Below are 18,468 nucleotides of genomic sequence, written 5' to 3'. Positions count from 1 at the left end.
CCCCTCAGTGGCTCCCCATAAGCATCTTTGTGTTCTGGGGCAGGTCACAGTGCAGGGCCCTGGGTCGAGGGGGTCAATGCACTGAATCTCCCAGGAAGGCTGGCAGCCAAAGCTGGCACAAGCCCCCATCCCAGGCAGGATGCTGAGGTAGGAAGAGACGCATCAAACTCAGCTCTCATTAGCCACCAAAAGTTGCCCTCACTTGGCAACAGCTTCTGGTTACCACGCCAACCAACCTGGGCCTTGGTCCAGCCCTGGTTCTCCCCTCCCCATTGTTCTGCACAAGCAGCGTGAAAAAAAGACAGTCTCCAATTCCCCAGCCACACACACCGGTGCTTGCCAATGGCATCGCACCGGAACTGGTGAGAGGAGAATCGAGCCCACAGTTCCCTGGGCTCTCAACGTACCGGAGAAGGTCCCTGAGAAGACCCCAGGAGCGTGGTTAACGAAGCTCTCTATGACTGCGCCAGGCTTGCGGGATCGGCTTGTTGGGGCTGGGTTGCTGCTGGCAGAATTGTTACTCCGGGTGCTACAGTCCACCTGGCAAGTGGCAGGAAAGAGAGACGCTTATTAACCATTAGAAGCAAACAGACACTAATGGACCTGAAGGCTCCCACTAACCTGCAGCCACAGGGGCAGACCCTAGGTTGACGGGTGGCTGGGGGAAAAAGTCCCACATCCAAACTCCAAAGTTGCAATCTTATTTCCTTGGCCAGCATAAGGCATGAGGTTTCCCTCAACCCTTTGGGACAAGGCAGTACCCACACCCACGCAGGGCGATCCCATAATCATCATTGTCCCTCGATCTTAACTAGTGCTTGTCACCCACAGATCTCAAAGCACTTTACAAAGGAGGGCAGCATCATTATCCCCATTTTACAGATGGGGAAACTGAGGTACAGGGCACTGAAGCAACTTGCTCACCCAGCAGTGGCAGAGCCAGGAACAGAACCCAGATCTTCTGCATGCCAGTCCAATGCTATATCAACTAGGCCATGCAGTCACAGGGCACTTCCAAAAGCAATACCAGAAATCAGCCAGGTTTCAAACCTGCCATTGGCCAAGCCCAGTTCAAAACCATTCACAGTGAAGAAAAAGGATTTAGAGGGCATCTTCATTGCTAACACCTGCCTTACGTTTGGGTCTTGAGCCTCCAAGACCCATGAACCCATTTGGGCCAAGACACCTACTCACTTGGAAGGGAGCATGGTCTAGTGGTTAGGGCACGAGAAGACCTGGGATCTACTCCCGGCTCTGCTGCAAAACCTTGAGTAAGTTGCTTTCCCTTATCTGTGCCTCAGTTTACCCACCTGTGAAATGGTGATAATGTGGCTGCCTGCCTTTGGGAAGTGCTTGGCAATGAAAGATGCCAGTCAAGGATTATGATGAGTCTGATAAGCAGTGATCCTACTTTGAGACCTGAGGGCTGCTGGATATTTCCTCCCATGGCAGGCTGGGGTTTTCCTTGGATTATAAGCATTTTGCAGTCAAAGCACAAGAGGCAGTACACAGACCAGACTGGAGAGCGTCTCTCACACAGGGAAACGCTCTCCCTCGACACCCCCTACCAAAATCTAAAGCAGGAGACCTTTGCCTTACGCTTTGCAATAAAAAGAGAATACTATGCCTTTTTCTGGCACCATTTGCCTCAGGATCTCACAGCATTTGGAAAAATGTAACAAGGCCTCACAACACCCTCGTTTTATAGATGGGGAAACTGAGGCACAGAGTTGGGCTGTGACCGGTCAGTGGCAGGAGTGGAAATAGACAGGTTCTTGTTCTAACCACTAAAGAAAAGACACCTTCCAGACCCAGGACTAGAACCCAGGAGTCTGGAGGCCCAGCTCCCTCCTTTTCTCTCCCCACCTGATTTATTTTTTAAAGCCAGACTCACCTCTGAGCAGGAGGAGACGACGCTGCTGTTAACTGTTTGCGTGCTGGCCCCGTGTGACCGGAACATCCCGGCTGTGACAGGGGCCGGGTGGGCGGCGTTACAGTACATGGGCGTGGCCTGTGCCGAGGGGGCGGGGCTGGGGGCAGGGCTCTGCTGGCAGGTGGGCACCACTGGGATGCGGGCGAAGTTGGAGTTGCTCCCTCCGTGAAGCGTCCTGCACTGGGGGGTGGGGCCGGCCGCTGCCCCGGGCTCCCCCCGGCTGGCGATGACGTGCCGATGCTGGAGCTGCCCTCCGCTCTGCTGAGCCGCCAGCTGGAGCTGCACGAACATCATGTGGTCGCCGACCCGCAGGGCTAGCGTCAGGGGGGACCTTCCTGACAGGAAGTCATTGACCTGAGGAGAGGAGAGGAGTTAGGGTCACAGTCTCAATCGCGGTGCAGCAGCTTTGGGTGAGGTGGGGGCACCAGCAGAGTCCGACCCACTGCAAAGGGGCAGCAGAACGGTCCCCGGTGCAACCGGTTCCAAGATATGGGGGCGAGAAACAGGACAGGACAGCTCGGGGTTGCTTTGACTTTGCCAAGTGGCGCTGCCTTCTCTCCATTGCCCAGCTGTGCCCCTCTGGCCCCCCGATTCAGTGAAGGAACAGGAGTCCTAGAGGGGGGCACCCATGGGCTTCCCCTGAGTAGACTGATCACAGGACTGGGGGGGGACGATGGACGGGGGGGTAGGATATGAAAGGTTGCTTTGATCATTTAGGGGTAGGGAGCTGGATTTGTGCTTCTGGGGTAGGTACTTGGCCCAGAAGCCATTAACCACCCCCTTCCCCCCACACACACACCCCCAGTCTGTATCCCACTCTTCCCCCACCATGATCTCACCCCCCATGCCCACACTGTCTTCTCCCAGCCCACATACAGAAGGGCTGCGTTCCCTGCAGCAGGGCAATGAACCCGGAAGGAGCCTGCAGCCATCCCAGAGCGACATGGGCATCAGCACCCGGAGAGCTCCCACGACTGCTGACTGAGCAGAAGCAGGAAAGGGGGAGCGTGCCAAGAGGCCAGCAGGGTGGGGGCAGCTGCCTTGGATAGGCAGGGGCCACGTCGGGGCTACAACTGAGAAGCCAGGCCTTTTAGAAGAGGGACCCCCTTGCTCCTTAGGAACTCCAGTAGGACACCGGGCAGAGGGGTGCAGGGGGTGGGAGGGAACTCTGATGGGTTAAAGCTCAGAACCCTCAGGACTCGCCTGCCACATCTCATCCTTGCGTGACCCGTGGTGCCAGGGGAGCAACTGACGGAGGCGGTTTTTACAAAAATAAAAACAGGGGAGGGTCGCCACCCCACCCTAGTGATAAACCTGCCCACACAGCCGCTCCCCGCAGTGCACAGGAGGAGATTAACCAGAGCCGGGTGGGGGGAAGCGGGACAAGGTCCAGCAGCGGGGGCTGGAATCCACCCTCTGACATACTCTTCATGGCTCTTACTGTGGACGCTTTCTGCCCACCCCCACCCCAGTGACACAGGCACCCCTTTTCATTTGCACAGCTGTGCATTTGCATTTCCCTATAGCCTGAAAGAGGCTTCTCTTCCCCGGCGAGTCTAGCATCTGCCAAGCCCGCTGCACCTGAGACAGTGGCAGGGGACGGAGACAATGCCAAGAAAAGTCACCTGACTCCCTCCTTTCCAAGGAGGTCACAGCCAATGCTAAGGGGTCACCCCCATTTTCCCTGCTCCTCGCCCCATCTGGAGCGATAGCAGCCCTTCCAGGCGCTGTAATATGAGTTGGCTGGCATGTCCAGACCTCCCACTACAAAGCACTAAGTAAGGATCAGAGGGGCTACATCCCTCCAGCCCAAGGGGCTAAGCACACTTCTTTCATGGCTAGGACTTGGGGCCAGTCCCTCAGCGGACTACTTGCCCTGTTCAATCACTGGATAAACCCAGTTTCTGGGCATGGGGGCCCATCTCACACACCCGTGAAACAAAGGCAGATGACACGTTAGATCTTTAAAAGGGGAAAGGAAACATCTGGGTCTCCCATGTTATGGAGGCTCTCACATAAGACACCCAGGACTGGACTGTCTTCCAGAGGTGCTGAGCACCTACAAGCACACCCAATGTCAACGTGAACTGCCAGGGCCCAACACCCATGGTGGGGGTATCAACTCTGGGGGACCAGAAACAGACACCCAGACAATTCAGTGGCCATTTCTGAGTTAGATCTTTGGGTCCCAGGGCTGCATTGGAGCCAAATCCCTGCACAGTGACTTAGTCGAGAGGGAAACAGCCACAGAAGGATTGCAAAGAAGTACCCACTGAACTATCAGAAGACTCCTGGAGAGGTAGTTGGGATTTCACAGCATCTCTTTCTCGTTCACTGCCCCAGCCGGAGGGGGATGCTGGGAAGAAGGGGAATTCCCCCAGCAGCTGGAGATCTCCAGCGGGACCTTTAACCAGGAAGGCCAAGCCCAGGGGGAAAACCCACTGTGGATTTCACACTCAGGAATTTTCCTCCATCTGGGGCTCAGCACAACATATACCACCTTGCCCCAGCTCTATCCAATCTCCTGCTAGCTTGGCCCTCGTTAACCTGAAGGCTCATGAGCAGGACCGAGGAAATCCAAGCTCTCTATGTATCAAACTGCAGCCTGCCCCACATAGCACTTGGTGTCTGGGCACCCTCAACAAGGTCCGGCAGTTCAGGAGGGGCACTCCCCTCCTCCCCCCACGTTGCCTTGTGATGTATTTCCCACCCCAATGAGCAAGGCTGCAGGAAGTGGAGGGGCCTCTGGCGTTTGAGCTGGGGATGGGGGAAGAAGTCAGCACTTGGGGGGGAAAGAGGGAAACACGCATCTGCTGAACCCTTGGACCACTCACCGGGGGAGGGCGCGGCCAGAGACATTAATCTCCCTCATCGCTGATCAGATTCCATGGAGTCGGGTGACCAGGAAGGGGAGGAAAGAGAGACAGAGGGAGGCTGGAGGGGCGTCACTGAGTATGTCACCGCAGAGCCCCCACCTTGGGGAGCCGTTGCAGTGGCATGAGAAGGGAGGCCGGCCATACAGACCCAGCTGGGGTGGGAGGCCCATGCAGTCCCTCCCACCCCACAGGGGTAAAGTCACTCCGCCAACAGGATCCTTGCTGAACGGGGCTCCCCCGAAGCCCTGCCAGCTCTCACGCTCTGCCCACCCAGCAGCCGTCACCTACGAGCCGTTAGTCACCCTTTCCCAGCTCCCCCTACACGCACCCCTGACCTTTCTGCAGCCAAGACCACCGGTGTGGCGTGTCACTCGCTGAGGGCGACCACAGAGTGCCTTCTCAGGGAGCCCCCACCCCCCAACCCTGTATCATGCTCTGTGCGAAGAAGGGGGAAGAGCCTCACGCCCCCCATCCCCGCCCGTGCAGATCCCGCAACAGAGGTTACCGCGGCCCACGGCAGAGAGGCAGGAAAACCGCGCAGAGCGGGCGAGGAGGGGGGCCAGGAGCCAGTCTGAAGCTCCTGCGATACCCACAGCTCCGCTGCCGGACAAGAGAAGTGAAGAGATGGGGGAGCCTTTCCCTGAGCATGGGGGGCACTTCTGCCCCCTCCCCCGGAGCAGAGCCACCAAGTCACGCAGAGCAAGGCAGGGTGAAGCAGCCCTGCCAGGCGAGCGTGTGGCCAGGGACCGGCAGCGACTCAGGAAGGTGACTAGAGGACAGCGAGGGGGCAGGCGAGGACACCCCCCCCCCAGCGCAGTGCTCCGGGGGCGGGTGGGCCCCTCTGCAGCGTGACTCAGGCAAGAGCACACAGTGAAAAAGGCCACTGCGAGGCAGAGCACCTCCACGCCCCCCCCAAAACACCTACAACGGGGAGGGGAGAGGAGTTTGTCACCCTCCCCCATCTCCCCCCCACCCCACAGGCTCAGAGAGTGGCAGATGATGGAGCAGCTGGGAGGAGAGGGGAGCAAGGACTCCCATGAAAAGCACGGGATGCCCAAATCATAGGGAGGTTGGGGGAAGAAAACCCTTCCCCAGAGCCCCAGCAGCTGCTCTCCGCCCCCACAGCTAAACAAGGCCAGAGATCCCAACGTGGCTCCGTTCCCCCCCACCCCATTACTTATTCTAGGAGGTGCCTGGCAGCGTAAATCACCCGCCATCTGCTCTGAGGAAAAAAGGCGGGGGGGGGGAAGAATATTAAAGGCCCAGCTTGAGGGGCTGGCTAGTGCTGCCCCAGGGCCCGGCTAGTGCTGCCCCAGGGCCCCCCAGCCCACACCCCTCCCCCCATGCTGCCACTTCACATTCCACCTGCCTGGGGGGCCGGCTTTAATGCTTGCCAGGCCGGGGGGGGGTGCTATTCCTCCAGCCTCTCCTCCAGCTCCTCCTCCCCCCCCCCCCCCAGCAGTCAGGGGAAAAGCACAGAGGGAGGGGAGCAGGGCAGACGCACACACAACAATCCTGGTTGTGGGGAGAAGGCCAGGCTGTGCTGATGTTTAGTTACACACACACACACACGGGAAGGATACCCCAGCAGGGATCGATCACGGGTGCACCCCGCGCTCTCCTAATGCGGAGGGAGGGGTGGCTTTTCAATCAGCAGCAGCCCAACACTGGGCAAGGGACCGGGCAGGATCTGCCCCTCTGCTTCTTGGCTCAGGAGGGTCCCGGGAAGGGAGGGGAGGATTCATGAACAAACACTTCGCCCCCCGCCTTTTGTTGGCGAAGATGAATATTTGTCTAAGCTGGCTGGCACTGGGCTGCAAGCGCCTGAGAGGCGGACAGACCCTCCTGCCCTCAGCATGTCAAATGGGGTGCAATTCATGCACCCCACAGAACGGAAGGGACGCCTCTGTTCTCAGGCCAAGCTTCCAAGGGGGCACCGAGACAGGGACAGCTGTGCACCCAGCCAGCCCTGCTGTCTGCAGCTACCTCCATTCCCAGCACCAATCTCCTCCCCAGCCCTAGCTTGTCCAGCAGTGGAGACTCCCCCTACACCCGCTTCTCCCCGGCCCCAGCAGTAGCTTCGGTATCACACCAAGACCCTCCCCTTTCCCCCCCATCCAAGAGAGATGCTGAGTTCTGAGAAGCCGTGGGAAAAGCGGCTTAAAAATAACAGCGAACCCCCAAGCGCATCAGATGGAGGCCGCAGAGGAAGAGGTGGGCGTGAAAGAGATGCTGCAACTTCGGCCATCAAGGTTACAGCTGGGGGAGGAGGGAACACTCCTCTGGCCCGGGGGGGGGGGGATGTGTGTGCCCACCTACCCTGCACAGAGCCCTAGATGTGGGCGGGGGGGGGGGGGAAGAGGATCCCCAATCTAATCCCAGCCTCTGTGGCTTTCATGACCCTCAGTTTCTCCAGCTGTAACAGGGTGCAGGGAAAACTCAATGTGCCCCAACGCAGGGGGGTTGGACCCCCCCCCCAAATGCACATGCACCCGATAAACCCACAACCCCAGCGAGCGCCTCATACACACTCCCGGAGAGAGGGGCCAGCTAAGCCCTTTTCTAACAGCAGAGTCCTCTCCCGGGCCCGCCAGTCACGATTCCCCTCCCTCCAGCCACAAAAGATTCCCCCGGAATCAAAGGCCCAGCAGTCACGACTCCCAGCCCCCCCCCAATCGAGCATCCAGCCATTCAAACACACAGCGCTCGCCCCCGCCAGCCAAACAAAGGGTCTTCAGTGTGGGAGCATCGCTGCCCGGGAGAGAGGCATCTCGAGAGGGCTCTGAACTAACCAGGCTTTGGGGCACCCCAGAATCCCCTCCACCCCTCTTCTCGTCTCAATGGAGACTGCTCCCTTGTTCTCCAGGAGCGGGGAGGGGAAAGCCTCACAGGTGGGAAATTAACATTTGGAGAAAAGCCTGGACCCCCAGACGGGAGGGGGCTCAGAGAGCCGCCCCCGCACAACTTCCTCGCTCACCCCTAAAGAAACAGGCACTGCTGGGTATCGGCCCCACAGCACACTGGCCTTCCCCTCCCCCACTACCTACAGACCCTCTGCTGATCACCCCTTACCGGCTCAGGTGCAAAGAGAAAGGGGGTGGAGAGGAGCAGCCAATTCCTACACCCACCCCTGTGGGCTTCCACCAGGCAAAATATTGACCATTTCCAGCATATATAGGGTGGGCCAGACTTTGGGGCTAAATCAGAGGGACTCAGAGAAAGCGGGGTTCGTTTCCCCCTCCAAGCTTAGAGGGGTTTTGTCCATGCTCTCTCATCAGAGATCTGAAAGCCATTTAGGACCACGATCTTGTGAAACCTCATGAGCATCCCTAGGGCATGGGGGAGGAAGCCAAGGTGGAGAGAGAGAAGGACTCCCCTGTGAGTCAGTGGCAGATAATCCAGATGTCCCAACTACTCTCCACACACACACCCCCCTCCCCAAGCCGAGAAGGGAACCCAGGAGTCGAGTCCTGTCCCCCAGGCTCCCTGCTCTAGCCATTATACAATCCTGCCTCCCTCTTAAACCAGTCATCCCCTCCCCCCCACACCCTCAGTGACAGTCCCCAAGTCTCTCTAGACTCCTCCAGGTCCCCTTGACGTCAGCAGCTACCCAAGGCTCCCTCTCCTTCCTGGCAGAGGGCCTGACTCACACCTTCCTCCTTGCGCACCCCTTCCTGACCCTTGGCTGTTATTAGCCAAGGAAACCGGAGAGCCCGGAGCGAGCGTGAGCTCACCGCCTGTCGGCTCCCAGCAGCACTAAAAATAATCCCTTCCTCTCTGAGCGCAGGGCCAGGAGTTGGGGGGGGAGCGGGGGGCTGTTAGCCAGGCCTCGGCATCACACACGTCAGCCGGTTCTTGCAAACGCCAAGGAGGGAGGAGCAGGTTTAAACAGAGGTAGCACCGAGACTAGCAAGGAACAGCTCCAGATTCCAACACCCCAGCAGGAGACACCCCATCCCCATCCCCTCTCCCCTGCCCCAGCCCTGCAAGGAAGGGAGTGGAGACAGCCAGACATTTCACTAGCCATGTACCAAAACCCATAGCACCCCCCTTTCTCCTAGCCTGGCAGCCAGTGCCAACCCCTCCCACAGCCCAGCCCTACAACCTGCCCCCCGGCCTTTCCATTCAATGACACCGGCCCAAGTCCTGAACCCAGACAGGGGCTATCGAGCTAACCCAGCCTCTCTCCCCCACCCCATCCCCCTTCCTCCTCCAAGTGCTCCTGTTTGCGAACAGTGGCGCACTGGTCCCTCCCAGGCTCGCTAGTTACCTAACCAACCAATCCCCGACGCCAAATGAACGCCCTCTCCGGGTCCCCCCCCCTCCGAGTAGGGGCAGGGCGGGATGGCTCCCCTCCCCCACACTCCGGCACATTCCTTCGGCCCTCCGTCCTCCCCCCCCCACCAGAAAGCAGGATGCTCCAACATAAACACATCCCGCCCAGCCAGCCTGCTCCAACGCCCACAGCAGGGATGGAAAAGCTCCCACTGAGTTCACTGGCCATTGGAACAAGGCCACTGGCCCTCTCCCTGTCCAACCAGCACCCTTGTTAACACCTCATGGATGGGGCAATATCCCCCCCACCCCCTCAGGTAAGAGAGGAATGTCTGCACCCAGGATGGGAATGGTGGTGCTCGGTCCCAAGGGATCCTGCCAGTTCCCCCAGGGATTCTGCTGCCCTAGATCCTTTGGGAAGCCAGGAAGGGGCGGAGGAGAACCACCAGCAGCAGGGACCCTGCAGGCTGTTGCCAAGTCAGGGGAGGGAAATCTAATTTACTGTCTCCGAATCCAGCCCTGGAGATACAGGGAGCGCGTCCCTGCCGATTCCCAGAAATGCGGATGACTCACAGAACGTTGCATTCCCTCCTCTCTCCAAGCGCCTGCCCTGATGTAACCTTTGCCTCCCCCCCCACCGCCCAGCAGGGGATGAGAACAGGGTGGGTGCGAGTGGATGGATGGATGGCTCAGCAGGGAGGCACCCTGATACCAGCGCAAGAGGAGACTGGTACTAACGCGGGCTGGGAGGGGGCAGGAAATCAGAGCCTTCCCCCCCATGTTATTGGCAAGACTGTCCTCTGCCCTGGTTACTCAAGCGAATACAGCACCCCACGCAGGGCAGAGCCCCCTTCCCACAGGGCAGGGCCCAGCGCCCCACAAAACACAGGCTTGATGCTATGGGTCAGCCCAGTTCAGAGCCAGAGGAGAGAGGCTGGTCCAAACCAAGGGGAAGCGGAGGGGGAAGGAAACAGCCCCTGCCCTCCCCCAAAATAGGCTTAAAAACCTTCTCTCCAGCTGCACACAGCTGGAGCAGGCAGCTGGAACCCTGACGCCGGCTCCCACACTCCACCAGACACTGCCGCTGAGGGATTTTCCATCCAGAGGAAGGAAAAAAAGAGGCGGGGGGAAGGGAGGGCGAAGTACCAAAACACAAAAAACTTCCACCATTGAGAAATAACATTCCTCCTGGCAGAGCCACCTAGTGACCTCAGACCCGGAGCCAGGCCCTGGATCCGCACTGCTGGGCCTTCCAATGGAAGCAGAGATCCCTACCCTCTCTGGCAGGGTCCGGGATGGTGCCCTGCGCCCCAGAGACACCAGGACCCTCTTCCCCAAGACCGGCAGGCAGGCTCAGCTACGCTGGGGTGGAGAAGGTTGCATGCATGGCTGAGGCTGCTGGACAAGGCGCAATACCCCTCCACCCCCCCAGCAGCTCTGCTGAGCAGGAGGGCAGCCCCCCTGGGAAAGAGGCATCATCCGACCCCTTGAATGTTGCAATGAGCTTTGGCAGGAAGTTTATCGGCAGCTACCAGGACATCAGCAGTGCCATGGGAATCCAGCCCCTAGCTTGGGGTAGGCACCACGCCTCCTGCCCGGTAGTCATTTCCTTAAGGTACCGAGGGGAAGGCTTAGATGGCATTTTCTCCCCCACCCCCCAGAGGAAGTCTAATAGCAGGGAGATCTGCTGTGCTCCGAGAGCCCTACGCAGGCAGAACCAAGGCGAGAAGCATGAATGAGAGGCGTGGTTTCCTGTCCCCCGCCCCCAGGTGCTGGCTATGCCTCTGTGCTCAGAGAAGGCTTCCTGAGGCAGAGATCCTGTCAACAAACCTAGGGGGGGTCACCACTTCCCAGCCTTGGCGTCCCACTCGTTTCACTGCAGTAGGGAACAGAGACTAGAGGTATGTGAGGCCTTTTCCGGCTCCAGCTTCTGTGAGAGAGAAAGGGAAGGGGGTGCGAGGGTGGGGGAGTGAAGCTTCGACTGGGGACCTGAACTTTGCATCCAAGGTGCATGGGACACAGACTGACCCAGGGGAGCCTACATCTCTGCAATTCAGCGCCTCTAAGGAGCTACCTTCTAACCCCCTCACCACCACCCCCCACACTTCTGGCGGTCTGCTACCAACAAGCCACAAAGGAGGAATAAACCCTTTCGCTGCGAGGCCTGGAATGCACCAGACTCCATCCTGCAGACACAAGCACGGTAATCAAAGCCAGCCCTGCTCTGGGCAGGTCGGCCAGCTCCCCCCCACCCCCCCTTCCTTAAAGCAGCCACCACCCCCCCATTACTATGTTGGCTGGGCGATCACACAAGTTTTCAAGATGAGACAACGCACGCACACACCAACCACGCAGGAGGACCCCGCCCCAGCCTCTTTGCCGGCTCTGCCCCTGCCCACCCTCCCAGGGCATGAGACAGCAAGCCCCAGCCAGGAATCTTAGCCCGACCCAGGAGGATTCCTGCCCTCTGCCCCTCCCAGGCCTAGAAAGAGGCATTGTGCAGGGAGATTCCTATGCTGCTCTGGGCTCCTACCCAGGCTGCAACTGGAGTAACAGCTCTCCATAGAATGCTAACAGGGAGCGTCTCACGCCCCGTGTGCTCGGCCCCCACCCTGAAAGGGGGGACAATTCTGAGACTATCCCCGAGACAGGTGAGGGGTGGACGGGGAAGGTCTCAACTGACCAGACACCAAACCAAGCTGAGGAACTGGGACCCAAAGCCTTCTGCCAGAACAAACCACGGTGCCACTAGCGTTTCACCAATGCCCCATGCCAACCCAGAAAAACACTCTTGCCCAAAAGCCACGTAGCAGACGGCCTACAGCCCTTTGCCAGAACCCAGGAGTTCACTGGCTAGAGTCACAGGGAAGCCACATCCGAGCGCAGGGGATGGGGTGCTCTGTTGCCACTGCAGGAAGTCAGGGAACCCTCCAACCCCAGAAGCACCCAGCTGGCTTTGCAGCTCAGCGAGCAGCGCGTTAATGGGCCGTACAGAGTCAAGGTTGCCTGCGGGAGGGCCAAGAGCTTCCAGGTTGCCAAGGCCATTCCTCGCTCCAAGGTGACTTGAGGGAGAGCTGCGCTGCACAGTGCATGGAGGGGCTCGGTGGCTCCGCCACCCTTCCAGGGGCCTGGTCCTAGAAAAGCACTAGGTGCCCAGCAGCAGAGTCCTGACAGGCAGGGCTGCAAGGAAGCCCTGCAGCCGGCCTCGTGTGTTTTTCCCACCTACTCAGATCCAGAGGAGAGCATTTAAAAAGGTACCAAGCAGGGCTGGGCATTAGCATGTGTTTGCCCAGAGCTTGGGGGATGGAAAGTGGCCCCCAGCACTATGCTGGTGGCTCAGAATTAAACTAGGGACTTAAAAAGTCTTTTAAAAATAAACTCAAGTGCTAGCCAGGGAGGAAGGAGAGAGGTTTTTTGTTTGTTTGTTTGTTTTTAAAAAGAGACCGAAAACAAAGAAGCAGGAGCTGCTCAACTTTAAAGCCAGAGGGAGGTGAAGAGGTGAATTCCACACCCAGCTGCAGTCTGCCATTTCCTTCCCTCCCCACCTCCCCCCAGACACACATCAGAGGGTCACCCAGCAATGGGAGGGTTTCCTTGAAGCGCAAGCCAGGGGTAGGGAGAAGAAGGGGAAAAAAAAAAAAAAAGACACCCTCCCCCTCTTTGTCTGATTAGCAACCTCTCGCCTTTGGGAGCGCAGCCAGTGATCCTAACCCAGAGACACCTCCTGCCCCCTCCCCAGCCATAAGCTCAAGACCACGGTGCAGACATTCGAAAGCTGCTGCAGCCGGTTTTCCGGAAGGGCCGCTCAGGCCCTGGGAGAAGAGCCCCCCCCGCCGCCACCACCTTCTTATGATCTGAAGGGGCAAACCTCCAACACAAAGCTGTGTCCTGGTAGGATCCGCATATACACAGGCCCTCCTTCCCCCTCCCGCCTGATTCTGCAAACAATAGCAAGAGGCCGTCTTCCCTCACGCAGGAAAGGCAACTGTTAGGGTAGGAATCCTGCTTTTGTCTTTAAATTGGGGGATGGGGAAAATCAGTCCCAAAATACACCCGCTGTGTCGAGAATGGGGACCCCCACATCGCACCTTGAGGTCAGGACCTTGGCCTAGACCCTTCACTGTCCTTTGCCTCGGTTTCCCCTCCCACTGACTGTTTAGGCCAGGGGTTCTCAACCTATTTACCATTATGGGCCGCACCTGCAGCTCTCTGTGTGGTATGTGGGCCGCATCCACACAATATATACACACACATGACCTGTATGGCCCCTGAGGATGTCACGTGGGTCGCAGCTGGGTGCTGATTGGGCTGCAGGTTAGGAACCCCTGATTTAGGCTGAACTCTTCAGGGCAGGGACTGTCTCTCCCCAAGTGTTTGTGCAGGGCCTGGCTCAGCAGGGCCCTGATTTGGATCATGGCCTTTTCGCAGTACAGTAACAAATCCCTTCACCACAGATACAGGCCTCTAGGTTTCTCTGTTGCGAAATCTCTAGCTTTCAGTACATCCAGGAAGCTGTGGGGGGAGGAGGTCAAATACAAGCCCCCTGCAGAGAAATCTTTGCCCATGTCAACGCACCAATATTTCGGCATCTCACCTGAGTTTCAGTTAAGCTTTCCAGAGCCTGCATCACCGACTGTTCTGGTCTGGATGCCTGAGACTGAAAGAAAAAATAAAAAAGGGGGTGTGTGCGCGCGTGTGGCAAGGGGGTGGATTGCAGGTCACTTTCACTATTTATACACCGAGCTACCGAGCAACCAATGAAATATTCAACTTGCTGGCGTTCCCAGTGCCAGCGACAACCCCCCACCCCAGGACAAAAGGGTTTGTGTCGGAGGAAGTGGCATCGATTCTGCTGAGCCAGATCACATTCTAGTCCTTTAATAATAGATGAGACGAGTGTGTGTGTGTTGGGGGGGAGAATAAAAAGGCCATTTACCATCAAGCCAGCTTCCACTGTGGGGACAAGCGTCAGTTTGCTTCCTTCCACGACCCCCAAATCCTGCAGCTTTCCAGAACTGAGACGACTGCAGAAGGGAAAAGACATAGACCGAGAGAAGGACATCAGACTTCGAGCAAAAAGGGACAGTTAACGGAAGGGGGCCTGGTTTGCTTTAGAACCCAACCCGGGTACCCTCCTTAGCTCCCTCATTGCTCCCTGGAATCTGAACGGCCTAGGCCGGGGGGGGAGATACAGGTTCAGCGGTGGGGTTTTCATTTCCATTTAACACAATGCCCCCCCCAGTTATCTTTACCCCCTGAATCTCATTCCAGCCCCTGCCCCCACAACGTCCAATTGTGTCTGTGTCTCTCCCCCTCCAGTTTATCATGTAAACATTCTTTCCGAGGGGCAGGAGGCAGGGAATGATGCTGCAGTAATCAGTCAAGCAGCCATTGGCACTAACTCGTGCAGTGTCTGTAGCTTTTGTGTCTAACAAAACCTTCCCCATAGGACAGGCAGAATTCAGATGACTGGGGGTGGGGGGCAGGGAGAAGAGGAAACGTTGACCAGTTTGGGGAGGAGGGTAGCATGGGGGGGGAACTAACACCCGCCCCCCCTTTCTTTTTTCAAGTACTGTAATCATAGATGCAAAGGCTCTCTCCCCCACCCCCACCACACACAGCCACCCCCCTCAATTAGACAACAGGCTCGGGTGCTTAATTCACTCAACGCAGCTGCTCCAGCCAGGGGGAGCCAATCAAGAGCAAAAGCCCCCTCATTTTAGTCTCCGAGGTTCCTTTCTCCATTTTGGCTACTGTTTGGAGGGGGCTGGAGGGGAAGGGGGGGTGCCAAAATATCCCACAGAAAGCCCCCCCCGCACCTTAAGCATTGACCAGTCTCGGATCTGCAGCAAACCTGGCTCCGGTTAAACAAAGGACTGTCCCACCTCCCAGCCCTGACACGCCAGAATTCAGCTCCCCCAGAGCTCCCCCATCCCCGTCCCTGCCCTCGGCTGCATTTGGGGTTTTGGAAAAGGGGGGGGGGCCGCGTCGTGCCGAGAAAAGGCCGCCTCTGGGATCCCACCTCGGTTCAACCTTTAGAACAAAGGGCACCGCGCCGCGCACTCACTCGTGACTCGGTGCAAGGCGGCGACCGAGCGGGGTGCAGCCAGGAGGGGGCCCCGCACACACACACAGCGCCAGGGGAAAGTTTTGTGGGATCAAAGCCCACGGAGAGGCTCCATTTTAGGTCCAGGGTCCGTATCGCAGAAGCTTCCCCGGGACCCCGCTCAGCCCAGCCGTGCTCGGGGAGCCGACACATCCCATTCAGTGCAGGAGGCTGAGAAATGGGGCCACACACATACACCGGGGGGGGGGGGGATGGCAGGAGCCAGGGCTCTGCAATGGAGGCGAAGAGTAAACCCTCCTCTGCCAGCCACTTTAAAGAAGCCAAAGCACCAAGGGGCGGCGGGGAGGGGGGGATCCTTGCTTGCCCCCCCCCCGACACAGACTGGGGAGCCCCTGAGTTGGGTCCCTCGTGGGGTAGTTTAGCCAAGGCGGGGTGGGGGGCTGCCAGACCTACCTTTCTTTATGTAACAGCGCCAGCCTTTCCTTGGGCACTTTAAGCCTCTGTGACAGTCTCCGCTTCAGTCCTTCCACCGTCTCTTCCACGGGGACGGAGAGCTCATAACGGGTCCCGGTGGTGGTGTTGATGTACAGATTCATGGAGGGCTCGTTCGGGACGGCCTCGCAGGCTGGGGCACCCCGGCTGCAGCTCCTGGCGCTGGGCTGCTGGTCCATTCGGTGACCTGGGGGGGCGGGCAGGGAGGAGCGGTTGGTGTGGCAGGGGGAATCAAGGTCGCGGGGGGGGGGGAGGTTTGGGGGACCAAAAAAGGAAGTGGAAGGGAACAAAGGAGCGACCAGAGCGCCTGGTTCTGCTGCGCGCACAGATTCTCACACTCACACACACTCACACACACACACCAGCCGGGGTGGGATCGCCTTCCCGAGTCCTCCCTCGCTCCGGTTTAATATCCAAGGGTCACTCCGGATCCGCGTGGTCCTTCCAGGTCTTCCTCGCGCGGGGTTCTAGAGGGGACTTGGTGCGGGAGGGAAGGGGACCAGCTCTCCCTGAACAACACAGCAGTCTGCCCCTATTTAAACCTCCCTCAAAACCTTAAACCCCCCCACGTCACTCTCCCATGGGGAATTTCCCTTCCCCCTCCTCGGATGCCTCCTGAGGACGCGGATCTCGCCGGGAGACGCTGCTGGCAGGGAGGGCTCGCTGTGTGTGAAGGAAGGGTGCTGCCTCCGTGGTGGGGGGGGGGTGCGGGAGGAGAAGTGGGGGGGGGCGCGGGAGGAGAAGTGGGGGGGGGGCAGAAGAAGCTTTTTCCTTCCTGAATCCCCCCCGCTGGGGCTGAACCCGGCAGCCGCCGCTCCGAGCTCCGCCGGTGTCGCGGTGTGAAAGTAACACACACGCGCGCGCGCGCGCACACACACGGTACCAACACACACACACACAAAAAGTTATAATGTATCAACGTTCTATAGGGGGGCGGCGCTTATTTCCCCCCTCATTCACTTCTTAGTCCTTGGCGCAGCCTCCAGCCAATCCGGGCGCTCCGAACGTTGAGACAGGCAACCCGGGGCCAATCGCAGCTGGCCCGGTGCTCCCCCACGTGGAAGGCTGACTCCACCCTCCCTTTCAGACCTCTCCCCCCCCACCCCAGCCACCCCACTTCCCCCCCTCCCCTCCCCCTACGCCTTTGCCTAGCAGATCCTGACCCACTGGAAACAGGAGGGTTGGCTGGTGCCTGGCTAGATTCCTCGCCCCCTCCCTCTCCAAGCCAGCCCCCCCCTTTTTAAAAAAGCCATTCATAATATATTAGCTTCACAACAAAGGGCTACGCAGAGAAGCCTCGACTCAGCTGCTCCCTGGGCTTGGGAAAGGGGGGGGGGGAGATTTACACGCGCGCTCAGAGGCCAGGTCTGCGGGCTGGTCTCCGTCCCGGCGTGGGACGAGACGCCCCCCCACACAGAGCGATTGCACCTTGCAGCTGCTTCTTCCTTGTCTCTGCGGGGGCTGCTCGGGAAAGGCGAGGAATGACCCGAGCCTGCGCAGCCCAGCCAATGTTCTAAGGCGCGGGGAGGGTATTTACAAGATGGAAGGAAATCCTTCGCCCCCCCACCCCCGGAGATAACTCGGAGGAAGGTGGTCGCGGCAGAACACGCCAAGGGTGCAGCTTATGCCAAACAATGGCTGAGCTGCGGCGGTGGGGTGAACGCGGGCCGGGGGTGTAAAAAGCCCCGCTTTGCCGCGGAGGCCTGACTGGGGAAGAGGGTTACCCTTGTCCTCAAGCCGGGCGGGAGCTCTGGGGACGTCTATACACACCTCCCCCCCCCCGGGGCTGACCCAGTCCGGCTAGGAGCTGGGGGGAAACGTGGACGCACTTTGCAGCGGCTTTCGCATAAGCCGGAGTGAGCTGAGGTCACGGAGAGAACAAGTTAAGAGAGACAGACAGACAGACACCGACGTGAGGGGGCCGGGGGGGGGGCGATGGGGAAACATCCAAATGTTACAAAATCCAGATGCGGACTGAGCAAACCCCAGACTCAGATGCAATCCTCCTTGGGCAAATTCCGGTTCCAGGCAACTTCAGGGTTTTCTGGGGACAAGGGCCGGGTTAGATTTCGGGCCCCCCCCTTCCCCCTAAAGGCCGGAGGTATGGCTCGGTGTTATAGGGGGGGGGGGGGTATTAGCAGCAGCCAGAGACGCTGCAGAATGAGTCAGCAAAGCAAGGGCGCCCTCTGCCGGGCGAGCCGGCCTGGAGTGTGGGAAACCCACAGGGACAGTCAGTGCAATGGGAATAGTGTGTCCTCTGTGCAGACGGGAACGGTCGCGCCACTTAGAAACACACACACTCCCAGCGCCACCCGACATAAACGCAAAGATACCTGGCAAGCTGCTCCTTTGGCGGTTAAGACGGGCGTTGGCACCAAAAATCGCCTAAGCCCGATTAGATCCTGTGTGTAAACAGCCTGGCTACCGAGGGGGAGGTTAGTGAGCCAGCCAGATCCGCGTGTAGGGCCAGAAACGTTGCAAGGAGCGCACCTTAAGCCCTTTCTGGCACCTGAGGGCAGCTGGCTGGGTTCTTCTGGACAATGGGGGTCATAAAAGATCACACAAGGGAGCCGAATTGCTGGGAAACGTGCCCCCCTCCCCCGGGTGGGTGCTGAGCACTTGAAATATCCGGCCTGAAATAAGTAGCCTTAACTCCTGTCCTAGTCTGGGAAGGAGACAGGATTTATTTCTGATGTTAAACAAAACCAAGCCACACGAGAGCCCCCCCAAGAGCTGGAGTCACCCCCTCGTGACTAGTCTCTGATCTCTTTCTTCCACACAGGGTGTCTCCCATTCTCCCCGAGGCACTGGATTTGAAACTAGAT

General features: G+C 58.7%; 1 protein-coding gene across 3 annotated transcripts in view; it reads right to left on the bottom strand.

The window, feature by feature from the left end:
- Positions 1-18,468, bottom strand: part of MIDN (midnolin) — a 31,870-nt gene that overhangs the window by 12,321 nt on the left and 1,081 nt on the right. Inside the window, exons 1-6 of one of the 3 annotated variants that reach the window (XM_073324262.1) lie at positions 15,996-16,715; positions 15,605-15,830; positions 14,021-14,108; positions 13,679-13,741; positions 1,895-2,287; positions 408-540 (exon numbers count right to left, since the gene is read on the bottom strand). In XM_073324262.1, the coding sequence (XP_073180363.1) occupies positions 408-540; positions 1,895-2,287; positions 13,679-13,741; positions 14,021-14,108; positions 15,605-15,822 (895 nt within the window). In that variant the 5' untranslated portion in view covers positions 15,823-15,830; positions 15,996-16,715. Of the gene's footprint in view, positions 1-407; positions 541-1,894; positions 2,288-13,678; positions 13,742-14,020; positions 14,109-15,604; positions 15,831-15,995; positions 16,716-18,468 lie in introns of those variants that run through there. The other 2 variants (XM_073324261.1, XM_073324260.1) reach the window with 2 other exon arrangements.

This window comes from Lepidochelys kempii, chromosome 25 (genome assembly GCF_965140265.1).
Source record: "Lepidochelys kempii isolate rLepKem1 chromosome 25, rLepKem1.hap2, whole genome shotgun sequence".
NCBI lineage: Eukaryota > Metazoa > Chordata > Testudines > Cheloniidae > Lepidochelys > Lepidochelys kempii.
The sequence above is the reverse complement of the archived record's forward strand: the minus strand, read 5'-3'. Positions and strand labels throughout refer to the sequence as shown.